The sequence below is a fragment of the Fusarium venenatum genome (genome assembly GCF_020744135.1).
Source record: "Fusarium venenatum strain MPI-CAGE-CH-0201 chromosome Unknown EDB82scaffold_4, whole genome shotgun sequence".
Classification (NCBI taxonomy): domain Eukaryota; kingdom Fungi; phylum Ascomycota; class Sordariomycetes; order Hypocreales; family Nectriaceae; genus Fusarium; species Fusarium venenatum.
Genome location: NW_027072132.1, coordinates 7,192,540 through 7,211,530, shown reverse-complemented (window position 1 = coordinate 7,211,530; position 18,991 = coordinate 7,192,540). Strand labels below are relative to the sequence as shown.

General features: G+C 47.2%; 7 protein-coding genes and 2 non-coding genes across 9 annotated transcripts; 3 read left to right on the top strand and 6 right to left on the bottom strand.

The window, feature by feature from the left end:
* Window positions 1–2,552: 2,552 nt before the first annotated feature.
* EDB82DRAFT_580713 (uncharacterized protein) lies at window positions 2,553–4,914 on the top strand. The gene is made up of 2 exons (XM_025725718.2): window positions 2,553–3,377; window positions 3,427–4,914. The coding sequence occupies exons 1-2, from the start codon at window positions 2,827–2,829 to the stop codon at window positions 4,841–4,843; spliced, it is 1,968 nt and encodes a 655-aa protein (XP_025594289.1). The 5' UTR covers window positions 2,553–2,826; the 3' UTR covers window positions 4,844–4,914.
* Window positions 4,915–5,538: 624 nt separating this feature from the next.
* EDB82DRAFT_518190 (uncharacterized protein) lies at window positions 5,539–6,589 on the bottom strand. Its single transcript, XM_025725717.2, has one exon. The coding sequence runs from the start codon at window positions 6,498–6,500 to the stop codon at window positions 5,982–5,984; it is 519 nt and encodes a 172-aa protein (XP_025594288.1). The 5' UTR covers window positions 6,501–6,589; the 3' UTR covers window positions 5,539–5,981.
* Window positions 6,590–7,336: 747 nt separating this feature from the next.
* EDB82DRAFT_t293 lies at window positions 7,337–7,409 on the top strand. Its single transcript has one exon. It is a non-coding gene; the product is annotated as a tRNA-Cys (tRNA).
* Window positions 7,410–7,907: 498 nt separating this feature from the next.
* EDB82DRAFT_t294 lies at window positions 7,908–7,979 on the top strand. The gene has a single exon. It is a non-coding gene; the product is annotated as a tRNA-Thr (tRNA).
* Window positions 7,980–8,223: 244 nt separating this feature from the next.
* Window positions 8,224–9,675, bottom strand: EDB82DRAFT_580711 (uncharacterized protein; the record flags this gene model as incomplete). Its single annotated transcript, XM_025725716.1, has 2 exons — window positions 8,224–9,208; window positions 9,257–9,675. 2 exons carry the CDS (start codon window positions 9,673–9,675, stop codon window positions 8,224–8,226), a joined length of 1,404 nt encoding a protein of 467 aa, XP_025594287.1.
* Window positions 9,676–10,295: 620 nt separating this feature from the next.
* EDB82DRAFT_518189 (uncharacterized protein) lies at window positions 10,296–12,286 on the bottom strand. Its single transcript, XM_025725715.2, has one exon. The coding sequence runs from the start codon at window positions 11,920–11,922 to the stop codon at window positions 10,489–10,491; it is 1,434 nt and encodes a 477-aa protein (XP_025594286.1). The 5' UTR covers window positions 11,923–12,286; the 3' UTR covers window positions 10,296–10,488.
* Window positions 12,287–13,732: 1,446 nt separating this feature from the next.
* On the bottom strand, window positions 13,733–14,136 carry EDB82DRAFT_530918 (uncharacterized protein; the record flags this gene model as incomplete). Its single annotated transcript, XM_025725714.2, has 2 exons — window positions 13,733–13,879; window positions 13,939–14,136. The coding sequence occupies 2 exons, from the start codon at window positions 14,134–14,136 to the stop codon at window positions 13,733–13,735; spliced, it is 345 nt and encodes a 114-aa protein (XP_025594285.2).
* Window positions 14,137–14,238: 102 nt separating this feature from the next.
* On the bottom strand, window positions 14,239–14,812 carry EDB82DRAFT_355593 (uncharacterized protein). Its single transcript, XM_065607545.1, has 2 exons — window positions 14,537–14,812; window positions 14,239–14,406 (listed from the first exon to the last, which is right to left on the bottom strand). Exons 1-2 carry the CDS (start codon window positions 14,736–14,738, stop codon window positions 14,342–14,344), a joined length of 267 nt encoding a protein of 88 aa, XP_065463605.1. The 5' UTR covers window positions 14,739–14,812; the 3' UTR covers window positions 14,239–14,341.
* Window positions 14,813–14,835: 23 nt separating this feature from the next.
* Window positions 14,836–17,820, bottom strand: EDB82DRAFT_518183 (Metallo-peptidase family M12-domain-containing protein). The gene is made up of 2 exons (XM_025725713.2): window positions 17,298–17,820; window positions 14,836–17,231 (listed from the first exon to the last, which is right to left on the bottom strand). Exons 1-2 carry the CDS (start codon window positions 17,359–17,361, stop codon window positions 15,256–15,258), a joined length of 2,040 nt encoding a protein of 679 aa, XP_025594284.1. The 5' UTR covers window positions 17,362–17,820; the 3' UTR covers window positions 14,836–15,255.
* Window positions 17,821–18,991: the final 1,171 nt, after the last annotated feature.

The window sequence follows — 18,991 nt, the reverse complement described above, 5'->3', positions numbered from 1 at the left end:
ACGCGAGGCTACGACAGCATCGATGGTTGCCGGGACGCCAAAGAAGCCCTGAATTGGCTTCTGCTTCTCCTTCTCCTTTTCCTCTTGTTCTTCTCTATCTACTCCCTCGCACCGACGCTGACTCTTGGCAAAGGGCAAGCAGTTGGGGCTTTCTGAGATTCCCGAATATCCTCCTCCTCACATGTCTTGAGTCTTTATTGCGAGGTGACAGGAAGGTAGGTCGAAGGCCTGATGTCGTCCTGAGGACGCAGTTGTCGTCGCCCCCCAACTTCCGTAAACGCGAATGGCTACCTTAAACGCGTCCTTAAAAACACCAACGGCCTTGCCTATGCACGGCAGCGGGTGCTCGTACCTATCCCCAACTTCTGAAAACCCTTCGCACGGGCACAGGGCCGGGTCAGCCCATAACCCTTCCGACCTTGGTTCTCCGTTCCGCTCTCAATGCGCAAATGCTCCTCGATCAAACACCGAGGGTCCCTGCATAAGTTCGAAATGACATCGACTGTGAATCACAGTCTTTTGATATATAGATACAGACTCGTCGAGGCGGACGGTTCGCGAGGTCAGTAGTGACAATGAATGGGTTAGTTAATTGGTTAATTTGGAGTATAGCTAGTTTCGGGATAAAGCTGAGGAAACAAAAAAACAAACAAAACCACAATACATAGTGATGAAGGCCATGTGAATAAGATAGCTGCTAGAGATGATGCTTTTTCCAATGCAAATATCAGATTTCGCACATACACAAATATCAAAACATAACCCTTTGCTATCATAATTGACGGCGCACGATAGTCAACATGGCTCTCGAACAGCCGACAACGACGGGGCTATGATAAAGTTACAGAAGATCAAGAACCTTTTAGTGGCTGGTTTGGACTCGCAATTTTGTTCCAGAAGTCGCAATAATGTGATCTTGTTGTGCCATGTTGTGGAATTTGCATGTTAACAAGAGCTGACACTTATGAGGAACATGGTAAAAGTGTTGCATGAGAATGGAGGCTTCCACAGAAAGCCAACAGCACCGGTTAATCGGCAAGCTCAAAAGGGTCTCACAACCAATGAAAGATTTAGAGTTTAATGAAAAGATGAAATCGACAGAAACGGTATGCTTCATCCGATGTCGTATGTTATGCGGGAATACCGGGTCAGGATATTGACAGGCATGCTACTTATGAAGAGTTGCCAGGCATGGATACTAAATATATCACCTTAAAAGTCGGTGTTAATGTTCTGGAAAAAGAACTTCACCTGTCAAGTTGCGTTTGTCGGTAATTACGTATCATTCTCCAGGTTCATCGAACCATTCCTTAGTAAGAATGGAAAATAATTCTCAACAGTAACCGAGCACCCCATCTTGTTCAACGGTATCACTTTTAAGTACGATCCACTTCGGGTAAAATATAACCTTAAAATCTCCGCTATAGTCAGTATCAGCTGAGATTCCTTCGTCCCCACAGATTGTGATGCTGGCTTAGTGGTGAGTTGAGGCTCAGACAATGCAATGCGTCAATTATTTACACCAACAAGTGTTCCTCATCAGCTAATTGAAAGGTGAAAGTGAAACTGGGTTCTTGGCAGACTGCCCTGTTCCCGTTCGGCAGACCCTTCTGGGCTAGCTCATGTTTAGTGAGTGTTTAGCATCTTCAGCGAGGAAGGGATCTGCAACACGGGCTGGTCCTAGCCGTGCCGGATCAACTGACTAAAATTAGTCGAAGAGTGGAGTGATTCTTCAGTCTCGATTCATGCTATAGACCCTGATATCAAGGGATTTAAATCCACAAAGATTAACCTTGAAGTGTAAAGCCGTAACTCTCTTTAATGGAGTAGAGAAACTTTACAAGGGACTGAGTACGGATATACGGCTGCTCGAGGTTGATAAGCATGGTAATTCCAACAGCGTGGTCTTCATAATGTGATAAAGGTGTGATACGCAGTCTGTGCATTGGCCCTGGTACTGGTAGAATCAACCACCGCATTGCGTGCGACGATCCCCGGGGAGCAACGGGTTTGTGCCCAGTTGATGACATTTGGACCCCTGCTCCAGGGAAACTTGGCCTGTAAATGCAACTGAAGAAGACGGCCAACACTCGCTAGAACGGCTAGTCCAGTATCCAGATATCACCAGACACCACTGCCTTGGCAGTTTCCAGTGCTAGCTTGTTATCTTCGCTACCGTTTCCACTCAATTTGTAGACCCGCTGAGAACCAACACATAACCGTTGGACTAAAACCGCCGAGGTGCAAGCTGTTGTCGACAAAAATTCACGATGAGAAATGATGCACAGCTCATTATGAGAACCACTACATCCAATCACTTATGCCAAGATGGAATGATTGACTTTTTCCGATCGTCCGAACTCAAGATCTGCAGATTATCAATTCTGAGCAAACTCTCAGCCCTGTTCAAGATCAATGAGCTGGATGGTTGTAGGCATTGCATTGGCCATTGATCCCTGCCCTGACCCCAAAACTCCGAGACATTGATTATCTGCCTGTCGTAACGGGCATGGGTCCTACCTGACTCATGAACCCTCCCAACACACGCGCAACTCATTTATGCGAAGCGCGGTAGTAATGCCCGGCATTGCCGATCCATACCACGTTCCAGTGAGACTTTGAGAGTTTCTGTAACCTTTGCGGTACTACTGTACACGCTTGGGCTGCAAGAAAGATGCTTGACATTTTTTGACAAGCTACTGTTCATTTAGATCGAGTACATAAGAACAAATGTTGCCACTTCTGTTTGTTATAACCCACACACTCTTTTAGGTCACTCACTCTCTTTAACACATTCATTCGTTTCCATCGAGATCCCTGCCCACAATGCGCTGCACTTCAGCCTTATCTTTGGCTATTAGCCTTTCGACATGCGTCACCGCTGCTGCCGAGAGTCCCTTCATCAGCACCCTTCTCGATCCACTACAACATATCGTCCAATCCGCATATGCTGGCGATGGTCTCAAGGTTGGAAAGCTCGGTGAATTGGGAGGAATCCCAGGAGTCGATGCTACCTACGACTACGTTGTCGTAGGAGGAGGTACTGCAGGAAACACCATTGGTTACCGATTAGCCAAGGCCGGTTTCAGCGTCGCCATTGTCGAGGCTGGTGGCTTTCTCGAGATCGCCAAGCCCATCCTTGCTACGGTACCTGGTGGCGTGACGGCTGGTAGTGGTTCTAGTCTTCTGGACTCTAACCCTTTGAGGGACTGGAGATTTACTACTACACCACAGACATCTGCTGATGATCGCGAGATTCACTATGCTCGCGGCAAGGTGCTGGGTGGCTCATCGCAGCTCAACTTCTTGGTCTACCACCGTCCCACCAACGGTACTATGGCCAAGTGGGCTGAAGAAGTCGGCGACGACAGCTACCAGTAAGTCGTAACCCTCCAATCACCTGAAAGACGTTTCTAACAACCTTAGATGGGATCAGATGTTGCCTCACTTCCAGAAGACCGCCACATTCACGCCTCCCGACAACGACAAGCGTGGCTCATCTATCGAAACTGACTACGATGCATCCGCTTTCTCATCCGAGGGAGGTCCCATCCAGATCAGCTACGCCAACTACGTTCCCTCTTGGGCTGCCCTTGTAGCAAAGGGTCTTAACTCACTTGGACTCAAGAGTATTGATGGATTCAGCAGTGGCAGTCTACTCGGATACTCTTACACAACCACCGCCGTACGACCCAAGACCGTTACCCGAAGTGCATCTGATGACTTTGTCAAGGCTGCTCGGGATGAGAAGCTCGAGACTCTCAAGGTCTACACCCAAAGTCTGGCCAAGAAGGTGCTGTTTGACAGCGACAAGAAGGCAACTGGTGTCGAGGTTACTTCTATTGGTATGGATTACACTCTCAAGGCTCGCAAGGAGGTCATTGTCAGCGGTGGAACTTTCCAGTCTCCTCAAATATTGATGGTATCTGGTGTTGGCCCCAAGGAGCACTTGGAGGCATTCGATATTCCTGTCGTCGCAGACCTTGCTGGTGTCGGCCAGAACCTCTGGGATCACATTCTCTTTGGCCCATCATTCGAGGTTCAGGGTCTTGAGGATACTCTCAGCGTAGCTATCAACGACCCTGCTGTCTTCCAGGGTGCTCTCGACGCATACATCCAGCAACAAGCCGGCCCATTGACATCCAACCAAGTCGAGCTTTTGGGCTGGGAGAAGGTCCCTGAGAAGTACCGATCCAAGTTCTCCAACACTACTCTCAAGGATCTTGAAGCATTCCCTGAAGACTGGCCTGAGGTTGAGTTCATCCCTCTCAACGTCTACTCCGAAGATTGGCAATTCCCCATTCTCCAGCAACCTGCCGATGGCAAGAAGTACACCAGCATCAATGGTGCTCTCGTTGCTCCTCTCTCCCGCGGCAACATCACTCTCCAGTCCAACTCGACTTCCGACGCGCCTCTCATCAACCCCAACTTTCTCGGTGACAAGGGTGACCAAGAGGTCGCCATCGCCCTGTTCCGTCGTCTTCGCGAAGTCGCCAAGTCCGGTCCCTTGAAAGATACTGTTCTAAAGGAAGTCTACCCTGGTGAGGAGCATGAGTCTGACGATCAGATCCTTGCTGTTCTTCGCGATACTCTCATGACTGTTTGGCATGCTGCTTGCACTTGCAAGATGGGCAAGAAGGAAGACAAGATGGCTGTTCTTGATTCCAAGGCTCGAGTTTATGGTGTTCAGGGTCTTCGTGTTGTCGACGCTTCTTCATTCCCTGTGCTTATCCCTGGTCATCCTATGGGTACTATCTATGGGTTGGCTGAGAAGATTGCCCATGAGATTATCACGGAGCAGGAAAGCGAGGGTGCTGGATACGAGGTCAACATTGAGGCCTAAAATTGGGCTATCCGTTCCAATTTCACTATAGATCTTAGCGTACTTCTTTTAATAAAAGTTTTTGTTCAACATCTTCACTCTGTTAGAAGAGGGCCTCTGAACCTGTGCATCCTGTCGACTGGTACTCGATGATATGACTCACCCTGCAATTGTAATAATCAGGATCTAGAATGGAGCCTGTTGACCACCCATCTAGTAGTCTCGCCCAATCAGAAGTCATCTACTCTACCAAGAACCGGCTGTAGAGGCGAAAAAGGGTTCACTGCAGGTAACCAAGCTTCTCATCAGTCACGGAGCGGATGTCAATATCCAGGCCGGGAAAGAATATGGCGGCGTTTTGGCTGCGGTGTTTTGCAATGGTAGAGTCAAAATGTTGGCATATCTTATCGGAGAGGCTAAAGCAGACCCTTATAGGATGATCTTTGATCTTGCTTCAAAGAAGCCGACGGATTATGGAATCTACGAAGAGAATCGAAAATAAGTAGCGACATATCTTTTTACAAATCGATATCTTGATGCAAATGACTCTCGGCTTCAGGAGATAGCAAACATGCCTGAACTGGAGATTGCTAAGCCACTACTGGAGATAATAGAGATAGAAAGGTACAGAAGTGCTAGGGATTAATTACTATTCAATACTATTGAATAAGATAACTATTCGAGTAATTAAAATGTTAAAGATTTTTTATTTTAGAGGGAGAACATCACAATAAATTATCTCTACTTTGAGGGTGAGAGCCTATACTTGTCTTAGGTATAGCTAAATTGTCCAATTATACAATCGTTACCACCTGACGTTCAGCTCCATGAAACCATTTACTCATATCACCGCAATCAATACCTGCATGGGGATGTACCGTTTCAGCACGCTCAAAGACCCCAGAGCCTTTATTCTCAATAGCCTTAATGATTATAACAGCTGTTTCTCCAAGAAGTGAAGCAAAGTGTTCGCTATCTGTCACCGGGATTCTTTGATCAGGCAAGGCTCCAGGATGGTGCCTATTGAAGATGCAACCACCGCAAAATTTGACACCTGGCTCAGGCACGATACAATCTGGTCTGTACGCTCCTAAACGTGCCTGGCTCCCGCTATATGGGTGTCGACATTGGAAGTTCATATAATATTCTTATTCAAAGTTCACTTGCCTTTCTGGCCATCAACATAAAAGAAAAAGCCGGGCTCTGGAACGCGACGTTGTGTTCCGCCCAGTGCCTCTATGTTTACCCCGGTCTTGGATGTTTCCAGACGAAAGGAGGCTCGATTCGGCGCAGGCTTAGTCGGGTCCCAAGTCGGCATGTTCTTGATTCCTGTGAAGATAACACTGTAAAGCCAACAAGACGATTGAGAAGCACTCTGTAGTTCTGCAAGCGTCATAGTAACAGAACGAACATGAAATATAGGTGATGAAGGTGGAGCTAGTTGTTCGCTGTTGGGTGATGGTGACCGAGAAGCTGGACAGTCTTCATGCAAATGGGCGCAGAGACAGTCCGGAAGCCAGTGGTCTGTAGAGGCTGTTTTAAACGTCTCTCGAGTTTCGCTCCCATAGTTTTGAGAGACAGCTTCCTCGGGCTTAATTTGATCGTTAAAATGAGGGAGATTGGTCGCTGAGTATGCTGCAGCCTGAACGGCGGCCCCGTGTGTTTCAGCGTTGCTCATGGCAAAAGGTTGTATGTGACTGAACTATGGAGCCCGTAGCGAAAGGACATATTATCTTGTTAATAAATATGAAATTGAGTTCCATCAAGGGACCAACTGGCTGATTGCCATTTAGACCCACTCATATAGCAATACCGATCACAACCAGTGTCCAGCCGCCACAATAACAAGGCCCTGTGACATCATATCATACAACTGGCACACCCTTGTACCAACCGCTAAAAGATCTACACCGGCAGTCGATCTTAGCTCAAGGAGTTTAATATTGCGAGAATGGCATTTCAGCTCCCAACTTTCAACTTTTGGTATTGGCTGCTATTTAAAATATGGACTGCGTGACAACTGGCACAGAACTACATTTTCCAGCCGCTGTCGTAAATCTTGCTGCCTCTTGTCTGACTTGCCTGTTAGCAACCCTACTATGGCTGGCGCTTCGTTGAGGAAGGGTTTGACAGATTTTCAAGTACATATTTATCTAGTGTTGCTTTCCATAACATGAAGTCGCCGAGCCTGTAAAGGTTTTCCCAATATGATCTCATCTGTCTAAACCGAGATGTGGATTTTACTGGCGTATCTCTACCGCTATCATTCGAACATTGAAACCCTCCAACTCGGGTAATTTGGATCTAAGCTCAAAAGAGGACGGATAGCACCCTATCTATAAGAGCCCCAGTGTTTCATGCAAAGTGGTAGACAAGCCATTTTTATACTCCCTCGATTTGCCAGACTCGGACGCACCTTTCATATTCAGAAGATAGTAAAGTGATCATATTATACAATTCTTTTTGTCTGCAACTATAGTAGCTATGAGACACAGCCCATATTAAGAACTACAAGGATCGATAGCTCAGTGGTACGAGCGAGGGATTGCAGATCCCTAGGTCGCGTGTTCGATCCACGCTCGGTCCTCACTTGTTTCTTTTTGCCTGTTCTATCTAGAAATGACCTAATCAACCTCATTGAGTTTGCAGTAGCCATCGTGGGTCATGCCCAGACTGTCTTGAGTCCAGTCTGGGCGTTGAGCACACTCCTGTTTGTATAGTCTTCGCTAGACTGGATTGAGAAATGCCGGAATCTGTTAGAAACACTTTGAGTATAGGAGGTAATTGAGAAAATCTGAACCCAGAACCTTGAATTTTAGATGTCACTCAAATAAGGAGAAGGATGATATATCTAGTATGGAGGAAGAGGTTATGTAGAACTGATAGGCATTATGGTGTAATGTGTATATTAAAAGTGAAGTCTGTGGTATATGAGAAGTGAATTCGCCCTCCTTTAATGGGAATGTTGTATGGGAGACTAGTTTCTGGTTGCGAAACGCGAGCGAAAAGACAACTTGCTTTTCAAGTCATGTGTACTGGGCTATATAATAGTCAATTCAGTAGTAGGTAGATATCAAAAAGGAAAGCCTTTATAGCTCAGTGGTAGAGCGTTGCACTTGTAATGCAAAGGTCCATCGTTCAATCCGGTGTGGAGGCATTCAAACACTTCTTTTTTCTTTTTTGCTGTTATTCTTAACCCCTGCATATGTCGCTTACACTGGAAAAAGTTAGTGCGAATTGGCGCAAGGGCAAAGAAAGATGCTATGATGGGTTAGGCGAGAGTAATATGCTAGTCTCATTAGCTTTAGACAAGAATGCAGCTGAATTGTACTTTAGCTGAGAAAAAGTTATTCGTAGTATTAAACATTTATATAATATTACTAGGGACCACAATAATTAATCTAGCATGTACCAGTCGCCTCAAATGCGTATTGCTTGATCTTGGGCTCTTCTACCTGCTTGGGCAGATACAAGACCAGTGAAAGAGCAGCGATAACAACCGCATTCTCAGTGATCAGTAAATCCTCCAAGCCGAGACCAGGCGCCAATGACCTGTTGCAAATATCGACCAGGTCAATTCGAGATATATTTCCAGGTCCTTGATGCGTAAGAGCATCCTTCGCAAGCGCAAACGTGAGAGGGTTCGCGAGCATACTCTCATGCGTGTAGAATGAACCACCCAACTTCCCAGCGCAGACTTCCTGAACTTCAGCATTGGTAACGCCAACATTACGAGCATCGAGTATGTAAGCTGACGCGCCAGTACCCGCTTGAGGTTGAACAACCTCGTCGAAAAGGCTAGAGTAGAGACTTGTGGTGGGGATATAGCCCGAGTCACCATCGTTGGAGCGAAGAGTGTTGATAAAGGTACTTCCAGCTTCTTGTTGAAGGACTGCTGGTGTGTTGATCAAACCGGTGGCACCGCCAATGTTGGCCAAGATTGTACCCTTGTAATCAGCGCTGATGGCGACATGGTCGGTCGTGACTTTGCGTGCAGAAGGCCAGTACTTGAGTGCCCACTGAACATCAATGTTGCCTTGAGACCAGGCGATGACAGCCACATCTCGCTTGGTGAGTGAAGCGATGTAATTGAGTGCATATGCAGCATACTCAGCGTTGACTTGGGCATCCTCGAGAAGCAGCACAGGAACATTGACCCAGACCGGGTCCGCCCATTCAACGTCTGTGAGTAGCGGAATAAAGTTACCGCGGAAGGTAGTAAAGCCAGTAGATCCAGTACCAGGAAACAAAATGACGGGAGGCTTTTCGCCGTAGGTAAAACTGGGAGGGATATGAATGGCGGCACGGAGCTTTGCTTCAGAGGTGGTGTAAGGAGCATCGCAGTCTGCTACCTTTGGGTAGACCTTCTTGGGAGGATCGCGGTTTCTAAAAATGATTAGTCAAGTTCCCGGCAATTTTGTAAGGACGACTTACTTGTTGTTGCTTCCATTTTGTTCAGAGACAAGGCCCTTGGCATAAGCGAAGAGATCCAACGTGTTCCCAGAAATGAGACCATTCACAATCAATTGAGCGCTGTAATCGATGATAGTCTTGGGCTTGGACTTTGAGATCTTCTCCAGAGCGACAGAAACGTCTTTGACAGACCTGGGCGTCTTAGAAGGCTCAAGCACGTGCAGAATGTCCAACGTCTTGTCTCTGTCACCGCTATCAATCGCCTTGCGAAGTGCGCCAAGCAGGCCTCCGACAACAGCTTCTAGGGTACCATCGACACCTTTGAGAAGGCCACTGACAAGCTGGCGACTCTCAAGCTCCGAGGTAGGGGGTAGTGATGGGGCTGCCAGGCCAAGATCTGACAAAACACAGAGGCTGAGAATATGCACCGAGAACCGCATTGTGGCTTTTGGAAGAACGTGGTTTCAAACGCCATGCCAGGGGGCACCCAGGTAGCTATAAGGTGCGGAAACAGCGTCGACCCCCATAAGAGTTCCCTTAATCTTGAGCTTTAACCCACTTAATGTCCGACCGCACCGCGCAGAGCGGCAGTTGTTTATCACCTGCTGGGCTAATGGCACAGAAAGAACCGTGCGTGCAACCTCGGATCGTATCTCTTATTACTTTGTGTGGATACGCCAAGGTCCTCATTTCCCGTTGTTCGTTGGCGTCAAACTTTTAGTGCCTTGCGCTATTAAACTTAACAAGACAGGCTAAAACACCATCACGGGCAGTTCGCTCCGCTGCTGGCGATCATAAACTCTCGACTTAGATGATCTTCACAGCTGACTTGAAACAATTTGTTACAGAAGAGGAAAATGTGGAAAGAAATAGCGCGCATTGAGGTCGCACACCTTATCCGGGATTGACACATATACATTATCCTGTAGTGATTCATGTCTCGCGAGGATCTCAACTGTGTTCACTCTGTGTCCGCCTTGACAGTTTTCTCAATCAGGACTGACTTATATTTTCCAAGTCAGTGAAGAAGATGACTTGGTATTTGGCCATGTACTACCACGGCACTTTCATTGAAATGACTACAGGTGATCAAACTAGAGCATTATTCAGTTGGCTGTTCAAGGGCAAGATAATAAAGTATTCCAAATAGTAACATTAATACAAAGGTACGCAACGTAAACAATCCATGTTGAACTCCAAAGCCATCAACAAAAAGTCCCGACTGATACTGTATTACCACCATCATTCAGTATCTAGTTGCGAGTTGGCCAAAGTCCTCCCAGAATACCCTTAGTCGTCTCAACGACACCCTTAAGCGTGCCCTTGGAAACACCAGCGTAACTGCCATACGGCTCTGTGTAGCCAGGGTACTTGGCAAACAGCTGATGGTTGTACTTCTGCAGTTTGGGGCACGTCTTGCCCGCGAGAAGCTGGCGAAGCTTATCGCTCAAGGGTGTCAAAGCCTTCTTGACATCAGTGAACTGGCTTCCGAGAACATCAGGTGCAGCAGCCATGATGATCTGCATGGTGAAACACTCGAGATTGTCCGACTTAAGTAGGCCCGCCGCGTTAAAGACACCACCGGTAAGATCGCCAACGTCTACACCAGCAAAGCTGTTGACCTTGCCGGTGTTTCCACCAATGTTCAAAAGACGAGGGTACTTGGCCGCGTGCTCGAGAACATCAAGGAGAAAGTCAGGGATGGAGAACTCATCGCCTACCGACCGGCGGTACCAGTTCTCGGGAATACGCTCCCAGCCTTGGTTGACCTTGAAGTTGCCAGGTTTGTCTCCCTTGACACCGAAAAAGCTGGTAAAGACTTCACGAGAGAGATATCCATCGGGATACTGGCTTGAGTGGTTGGCCATCATCCGAGGAGGGAAGGAGTACCCAGCAGGCGAGACCAAAACTCCAGCAAAAGGCGAGTAAAAGAAGTGGCTGTTGGTTTTCTCCGAGTCCTGGAACTGTTTGTAGTGGAACGGGGCAAGGGCGGTGTATTGCTTGGGAGCAGGTGTGTTGGGTTTGATGGCGCGCCAGAATTCTTCAAAGCGGCTGAGAACAACGTGGAAGTTGTTTCCGATTACGTAGAGATCACCTCGAGTGGAGCTGACATCGCTTTCGTACTTGTTGTGACTACCACTGAGACCAGAAGGAGTACCAAGGATGCCACCACCATCGAGGATGTTCTGACTGAAGCGGCTGGGTCCACCGATAGAGTAGCCTGGACTTGTGGAGAGCGGATTGCCATTGATGACGGTACCGTAGACAGCTAAGAAGCCTCCCAGGTCGAGGCTCATCCCATAGACCTCATTAGTAGCTTGGATGATAGTCTGCATATCTGCGACACCATTGTGAGGCAAGTATCCATGGTTGGCGAGGGCATTGAGACCAGGACATGGGCCTCGCTGGTCGCCAGCCTTAAAATCAGGTGCACGGAAGGCATGCTGACCACTGACGCTGATGCGCTGCTTCTTGGCGTCAAACTTGGCAGCTCGTTTCTCCTTCTTTGCAAAGGGGCATTCGCCAGCGTCTCGCTCCTCTTGTTTAGCGGCGAATGGGCAAGCTTCAGGTGCTCTCTCAGCATGTTGTCTATAAGCTTCGAGCTGTTCAGGGCTAAGCTGTGGGAAAGCAAAAGTGGAAGGGAGAAGGGAGGCTGCTGCGAGCCATGTAGTTAATGTGATCTTCATGATGGAGGCGTGAGGAACGAAGGAAGAATTGATGCGTGGGGATCAATGTGGATGGATTGGGATCATACAAATGTATTTATTCGTTAGTTTCTCTGGCCATACTGAATGACTTGATCAACCACTTTCTTTTTTTCCATATTCGCCCTTGGTTTTTAGAGACACTGCCATTGCAACGACGATATACAGTCTACCCGTGAGAGACAATGATACTGCAAAGTGGCGATATCCAGCCTCAATTAAGACAAGATGATGACATTGCCGAGCTGCCTTTGCGCTAATTGCAGTCTATCGAAAAATACACTTCTTGATCTTGATTGCTTGCAATTGTCAAGTGCGCGATTGGTGGGGAGGAATAAGCATGTTGCAACCGCATGACCGTGCGAGGGACCTTTTTGCTAGCTCACTTATTATACAGCGGTCAGTACGCAAGTAGATGCCAAGCTGGGAATAGAATGAACAAGTTAAGCATTACAACAGAGCTACCGTTGTATGACATCAATCTGTGCCAACCGAAAGGTTATTCTAGCGGGAGCCAGGGGGCCCGAGAGCTAAGAGAACCTTGGCTGAACGCTATGCTTTAATTGGAATAAGATCAAGATGCCATGTGCCGTACTTTTTCGGGGTACGGACGTCTAGTACAACAGTTATTTGTAATAACGAGGCTCAAAACCTGCATTTTATACCACGTGCTACAGACAACGTCAATGTTTGTTGCCACAGATGTATGCCGCGGACTATGCACTCAGTAAGGTAACAACGTTCAGATGCTCTGCGGAAATCATCTCTCAATACATGCAGCTAACACTGGACAGCCCACCTTCATAGTGTTGTCAGTTGAATGATAAAGCAATAACTGCGGGGAGTGCGGGGACTTCGCATTGGCTGTAGATCCTACGAGTTACTGGTAGATCCCGTGGTTGAGCGGATAGGAACAACAAACCGAGATGATTACGCCGGAGCGTCGATATGTACGTTGGAGCCCAGAACTGGCAATTAATAGCCTGCCTAAAGTGGCATTCATGTGGGGTAAGATCTCCGAATCTGCCATGGTCAATTCTTCCGGATCGGTTGATCCAAGATAGTGGATGCATTAATGTCGTATAGACAGTTTTAACTTCAATAGTTGATACACTAAAGCAATGGCCGTTGTTATAGATCCTAGTATCTACAAGGATAAGCTGTGCTATCAACTCAAAATGTCGTGACAACTCTGTCATGGAAGTTTAAAGGACAATGGTAGTTGCTTATGATCCACAAGCTATCTGTTATATCTAGTAATGGCCGGACCTAGTATAACGCTACTCCAGCTTGATCAACAAGGGAAATCATCATTGCCTGTGGGCTATCTCCTTCCCGATTTGGTAGTAGCTTGGAAGATTTTACTTCAGAATCTGGAAAGCCACAGGGATAGATAGAAAGTCAAAAGAGGACTAGCTAGATATGTTCGTCTGAAGCTAGGCCTAGTATACAGATATCATCCAGTCTAATGTTTGTACTTCAACTGTCTCGGCACCGATTGGTTCAAATTTAGACATATGTCAGAGCGGTACTTCGATTTGACACTCTTGAGTTCTTTCGGTGGTAGTGGATAGTGTGGTTTATTTTAATCGTCGCTATGCAATTACTTTCAACTGCCAGGATAACAATTTGAGGCCATGTAATATATTTAAATATGTAATGCGAAGAAAAGTAGCCAATCACTGGCAAGCAGACATCAAAATCCTCAACATCCAACCTTGGAATTATTTGATGGCTGAAGTGCAAAGTGCCTCACCATCATTGTTGCCTGTAAGATACACTATCGCCCAATTTAACAAATATCCTGGTAGTCCCCAATTGTAGGGCAAACAGTGGTAGTCTTGCAAACAGGCTTGGGGAAGCCAGGGTAGTAGCCAGGGCAGAATTCGGCAGTGAAGCGGGTTTCCATGTACTCTGACCATGTGGCGGCAGGGAAACACTGAAAACGATTTTGTTAGCAATCGATCTCAGTCGATGCTTAGAGCAAGTGATATTTACATAATTTTGACCATCCAGTATGACGATGCCGCCGGCAATGTACTGACAATATCCCTCTACCTTTGTCTGACCTGCGTCATTGGCACAAGCACAGGCAGTGACCTGCTTTGCAGCCGCTTTGGCTTCAGGAGCGGGAGCTGCAAGAACAGCAGGGATGGCGAGAAGAATAGTGAAAAGGTTGGCTGTGGAGAACATCATGGCGAGTGATGGTTGTAGAGTTCTGGTAAAGAGGTAGTGTTTATCGTAATGAGGTAGATGGTTTAGCTGGATAAAGAATAAAAGTGTTGATGAGCAGACTTAACTTTTATATCTTCACGAACCCATCTTGGCAGGTGAACAGGTTGCCTCTTTTAGATGTAAACAAAACATCGTAATCATTTATAATCTCAACTAATTTGGAGATTCATCCGAAATCTATTCGATAGCATGACTCGAACTGCTTAACAATGATGTGGGTTACTAAAAACACTACCTTGTCAGGTTGCACTATACTATATATTGGGTAGGAATAGTCCGTTTTGTATAAGAGATTCTTCTGAAATCAGGCAAGATTCACGAATATAGAAATCAAGCGCACGGGAATGCATAAAATACTGACATCCAGGTTCAACCGCGCCACTGAAAACGTTCATGTACCGAACGGAACAGTCCCTAAAAGGATGGTGGAAATCCAAAGGCGCAAGGTCACGGTTATTTACCCTTGCAGTCCAGCTCAATCCTACCCCCAGTGTAGTAGTGCAGATCAGCTTAATGCAAGAGAGGGTTATCTGCTGTCGTACAAACTTGGCCTCGCTACTCATTCCGTCTGCGTGCGGGGAAGTCGAATGGATTACCTCTTAAGTAACATTCTATACCCAGGGGTAGCGACAGGTTTCTGATCAGTTACCTGATCTTTATTTTAACAGATCAGGCGACGGCCCGCTGCATTTGAATGCGGCAGTATCTCCGCAACTCAACAAGTCCATGATGGGTAGGGTACGTGATTGCATGCAAGTAGGGCGAGCAGCAAGACATTGGCATATGGCTAAATTGATCGCTGATTCTCTGTTCAATTTGGTAGATATATTTCTTGGTAAGCTCGGTAGTCGGTTTGAACGTCACGCGACTGGACACGTATAAGTTCCCCCTCCAACAGGGCCAAGTTCCCAAGTTGCTCATTTCACGTTTCTGACCTATGTTTATCTTCATACAACACCTGCTTCGTTTGTCTTCTCAGAAGTCTGAACAACATGCGAGGCCGTAAACTTTAAATTCATCGTATGCTCATGACATATCTAATCCATCAAAACGCTAATAACCCAAACTCCCGATGGCTAGCTATCCATATCTATGTGTCATCCGAGGCGTAGTCGGCATCTGAGAAACTCCTCTCATCTGATCAAAACCAGGCGCATTCGGCCCATCGCTAAGACTTCCACTGCGAAGTTTCGCTTCTCTCTGCCTTGTTGCCTTCTTCTTCTTCTTCACGCAAAGGAAAATGCACCAAAGTAATACAAGAACAAGTAAACCACCAATTGATGCCGCCGTCGCGATAACAGCTGTGCGGTTATTCTCAAACCAACTCCCTCCGTCGTCACCACCATCAGGGCCATCACTGTCATCGCAGGTCTGTTCGTCGATAGGACATTGACTTGAACTCCCATCACAACGCTCCTCGGGATCACAGTCGGCTGTGCTTTCTCTGCATACCCTCCCACTACCGGAAACGCGACACTCATCAGTACAGCAGCCATCAGTGGTAGGATCACAGTCAGCTCCGCTTCGAAGTTGGCAGGTGTCTGGATTGCAGCAAGAGTCTGAGGGACATCGCCTCGCACCGCCGCAGTCACATGTCTCTCCAGGCTCAACGATTCCATTACCGCACTGACTGTCGTTGATGTCGGGTACATCATCCTCGCTCACGAGACAACTTGTGTCTATATGTTCCTCCCCGATACCGTTGCATATACTTCCAATAGTACAGGGCGAGAACTCCTCGATTCCTGGGCTGCTTGATGGGTTCATGAGGTACTGGTTCCGCGCGTCGCATGTTGATCGGCTGAGCGGACAACAGTCGTCAGATTGAGAGTAACCGTCGCTACACTCGCTGGATGTGCAGTCATGATTGGCACCAAAGTTGTGTGCCAACTCGTGCGCAAAGACCTGCCACTCTGATCCTGTGCGAACTACCACGTTTGCAGATGCGGTGCCTCCGCTTCCAAAGCTTGATCCGCGCGATCGGTTGCAAAGACTACCGATCCAGGCGATTCCAACTGTCGTGCCGCTTCTGCAAGCAGTCAACAAAGACCACACAGCGTTGTCGTCTCGAATTCTGTTCCTCCACCTCGTAAACAAGTTCAGACGACTGTTGATGGTGATACGCGCGGTGCATGGAAGATTCCATGGCATGGAGCTTGGGGCATCCTCGGGGCAAGATGGGTCGGCCATAGTCAGGTTTTGGATCGCCAAGGCAATGTTGAAGGTGTCTTCGTACACCTGAGATGCAACATTGACTAACGAGATGATGTTGTCGCGAGCATCTTGCATGTCGTCGAACTCAGCCGTGTAAGAGCAGTCGGCAGCGATTCCCACCAAGGCGACTCGTCGTGATGACGGACATCCGTCGGTTGACCCAATGTGATCTTGGGGGTCGAACCAATCATTGGGGTTCTGTCGACGAGTGAAGCCATTCAAGGAACTCGACTTGGCCTTGTCTTCGTCTTGAGAAAGTTCTCTGGATTCAAGTTGCTGAGAATCGAATCTCTGCGCGCCGCAGCTTGGCTTCTCTGACGCTGATCGTTGGAGAATAGCATCATGCTCGGGGCCGACCAATTCCTTCCAGACTATCATCCTTCGTCTCGCTTCACTCTGATTGCTGGTTTCTAGTCGTCGGGTCCTTCGGTAATTGGAGTCGAGTGAGATATGGTGATAAGCACCGTCATTGGTAAAAGTACCTTCGAGTACATGTCGCCCCTCCCGATATCGTACCATTATCCGCGCCCATCCAACCCTTCGTTGTGTTTGCTTCTCGTCATCATTCACGAATGCAACACCCTTGTACAGAAGTGGGCTTCTGCCCTTCAAGTCCATAACTTGGCCATACTTCTTGTTTGGCTTGAGGTGCTCGATAGTTGTTTTTTGTGTCAAGACATGTCGGGACGGTTGCAAGTTGAGAGTAATCCGTTGTCGCTCATAAGGAACTTCAAATTCAACTTGAAATGAAGAAGCAGCACCGATAGTGTGAGGGTCCTGTGAGAACCCAAGCTTCTCAATAGTCGCTGATTGATCAACTGTGTCCCTTGCTCTCGATAGCGCTGGTGATGTCAGCAACGTTGATCTTGACAAGTTACGTCAATCTGATCTTGGCGCGAGTTACTTACCTTGCACATGAAATAAAGGAAAGACCTGCAAGACAAGTAATAAAAAAAGGTTCAAGAGACTCATAGCTACTTGAACAGATGCCTCTCACAATGGAAAGTTGATTGAGAAAAGCAGATCTATCTGAAACGGACGTGTACTGGAATTCTGGCTGACATATAAGAGGTTCATGGGTCTGGCCCCCATCTATGACACGGGGACTGTGCAAGGGTCTTGACCAGTTAGCGAAGCCAAGCCCTTAAGCAGCCTCGGCGGGATCGGCTTGTTCCAAGGCAGCTGAGCCACTTGGACTTCGTCAGTGAGGTGTGGGTGCATACTTTTTGTTTGTTTCACAGGCTGACAGGCTCGGAGAGCGAAGAGCGCGAGCTTTTACTATATGGGATCAGATGAAGCGCTGTTCCTTTCATGGCATGTTAATTGGTACAACGACATCATCCAAATTATACATCCAAGGCCTATCTACTCTGTATTTTTAATTATGAACTGTTGACAATTTCTGTGGCATTTGACTACCCCTGTACCTGTTTCATTCATGGAATAACCTTACGCGTATGCAGAACCACGTTGAATAAGCTTAAATCTTCTGATACACTACATGATCCGGTAAGTCCGGGATCCGGAACCCGCCATCTATGGACATGGAGTATGGGGGAACGGAGATGCTGACAAACCTCATGGCTTAATTCCGAAAAGCTAAAATACAAAAAAGACCCTTATCCACATGGAGAATTCAATGACGCCCAAGCTGACGTATGCCTGTTCTTGGCAATTTACATGTCGGCATCACATAATGTCCGCGTGGTAAAGCTACTCTTCTGTAGTGGAATTCCAAGACGAAAAGGCTTTCTTGGAAATTGATCTCGCATTTTTCAGTGATTGATTGGTAATGGAAATTCTGATCTTGAGGCTGTGGTTGATATTGGGGGATCATATGCGGGCAAGGTACAAAGCAGAAACCTCCGGGCTTTGGGGGCCAAGGATGGTAATGCCTCAAAAAAGGGGACGAAACTTTGCATGTGTAATATCTTAAACGTGGCAAGGAATAGACTACCCCGCTTCGCAATTCCGCGGCAGATTCTGAGAAATAGTCTGACTCGTATAATCTTTATGAACTTCATCAGAAGAGTGTTGACGTCTACAGAACACATGGCAGTGCCCGCGCGGCGTGGCGTTGATGGTATGCACCGAAGTATGCATCGAAGACAGCCTCAAAACTCTATGACGCCAGTCCCAAGAGCGGAATCAACCACTAAATGATCGACGCCCAGTGCCCAAACACCATCTGTCAGTGAAATCCTTCAGAGTGCTTCATCAATTGAACCCAAAGCCTGGGCTAGAAACTGCATTTGTCGTCATCTGGTTGGAGAATGTCTCGGCGGTGTAAAATGGCCAAGACAGCTTTGTGTCATCATTTTATGTCGGGGTTGCCAAGGACGATATTCAGGGTATTCCAACTGATCCATGATCAAGGTGATACAAGTCAGACACTACGAAAGTTTAGTTCATCTTTTCGGGGAATTGATGACACCCGACAGTCTCTGTCCACGTCAAGCGGAGAACTGTGCGATAAGATGGACCCTTGGGTTCATTCAGATAGTTAGTTTAACTGTCGGGTAGCAAGGTCGAAAATGACATCATGGAATTCGTCCTTTATTCTCATCCACCAACCATTTTAATTTTACGACTTAATTACCGT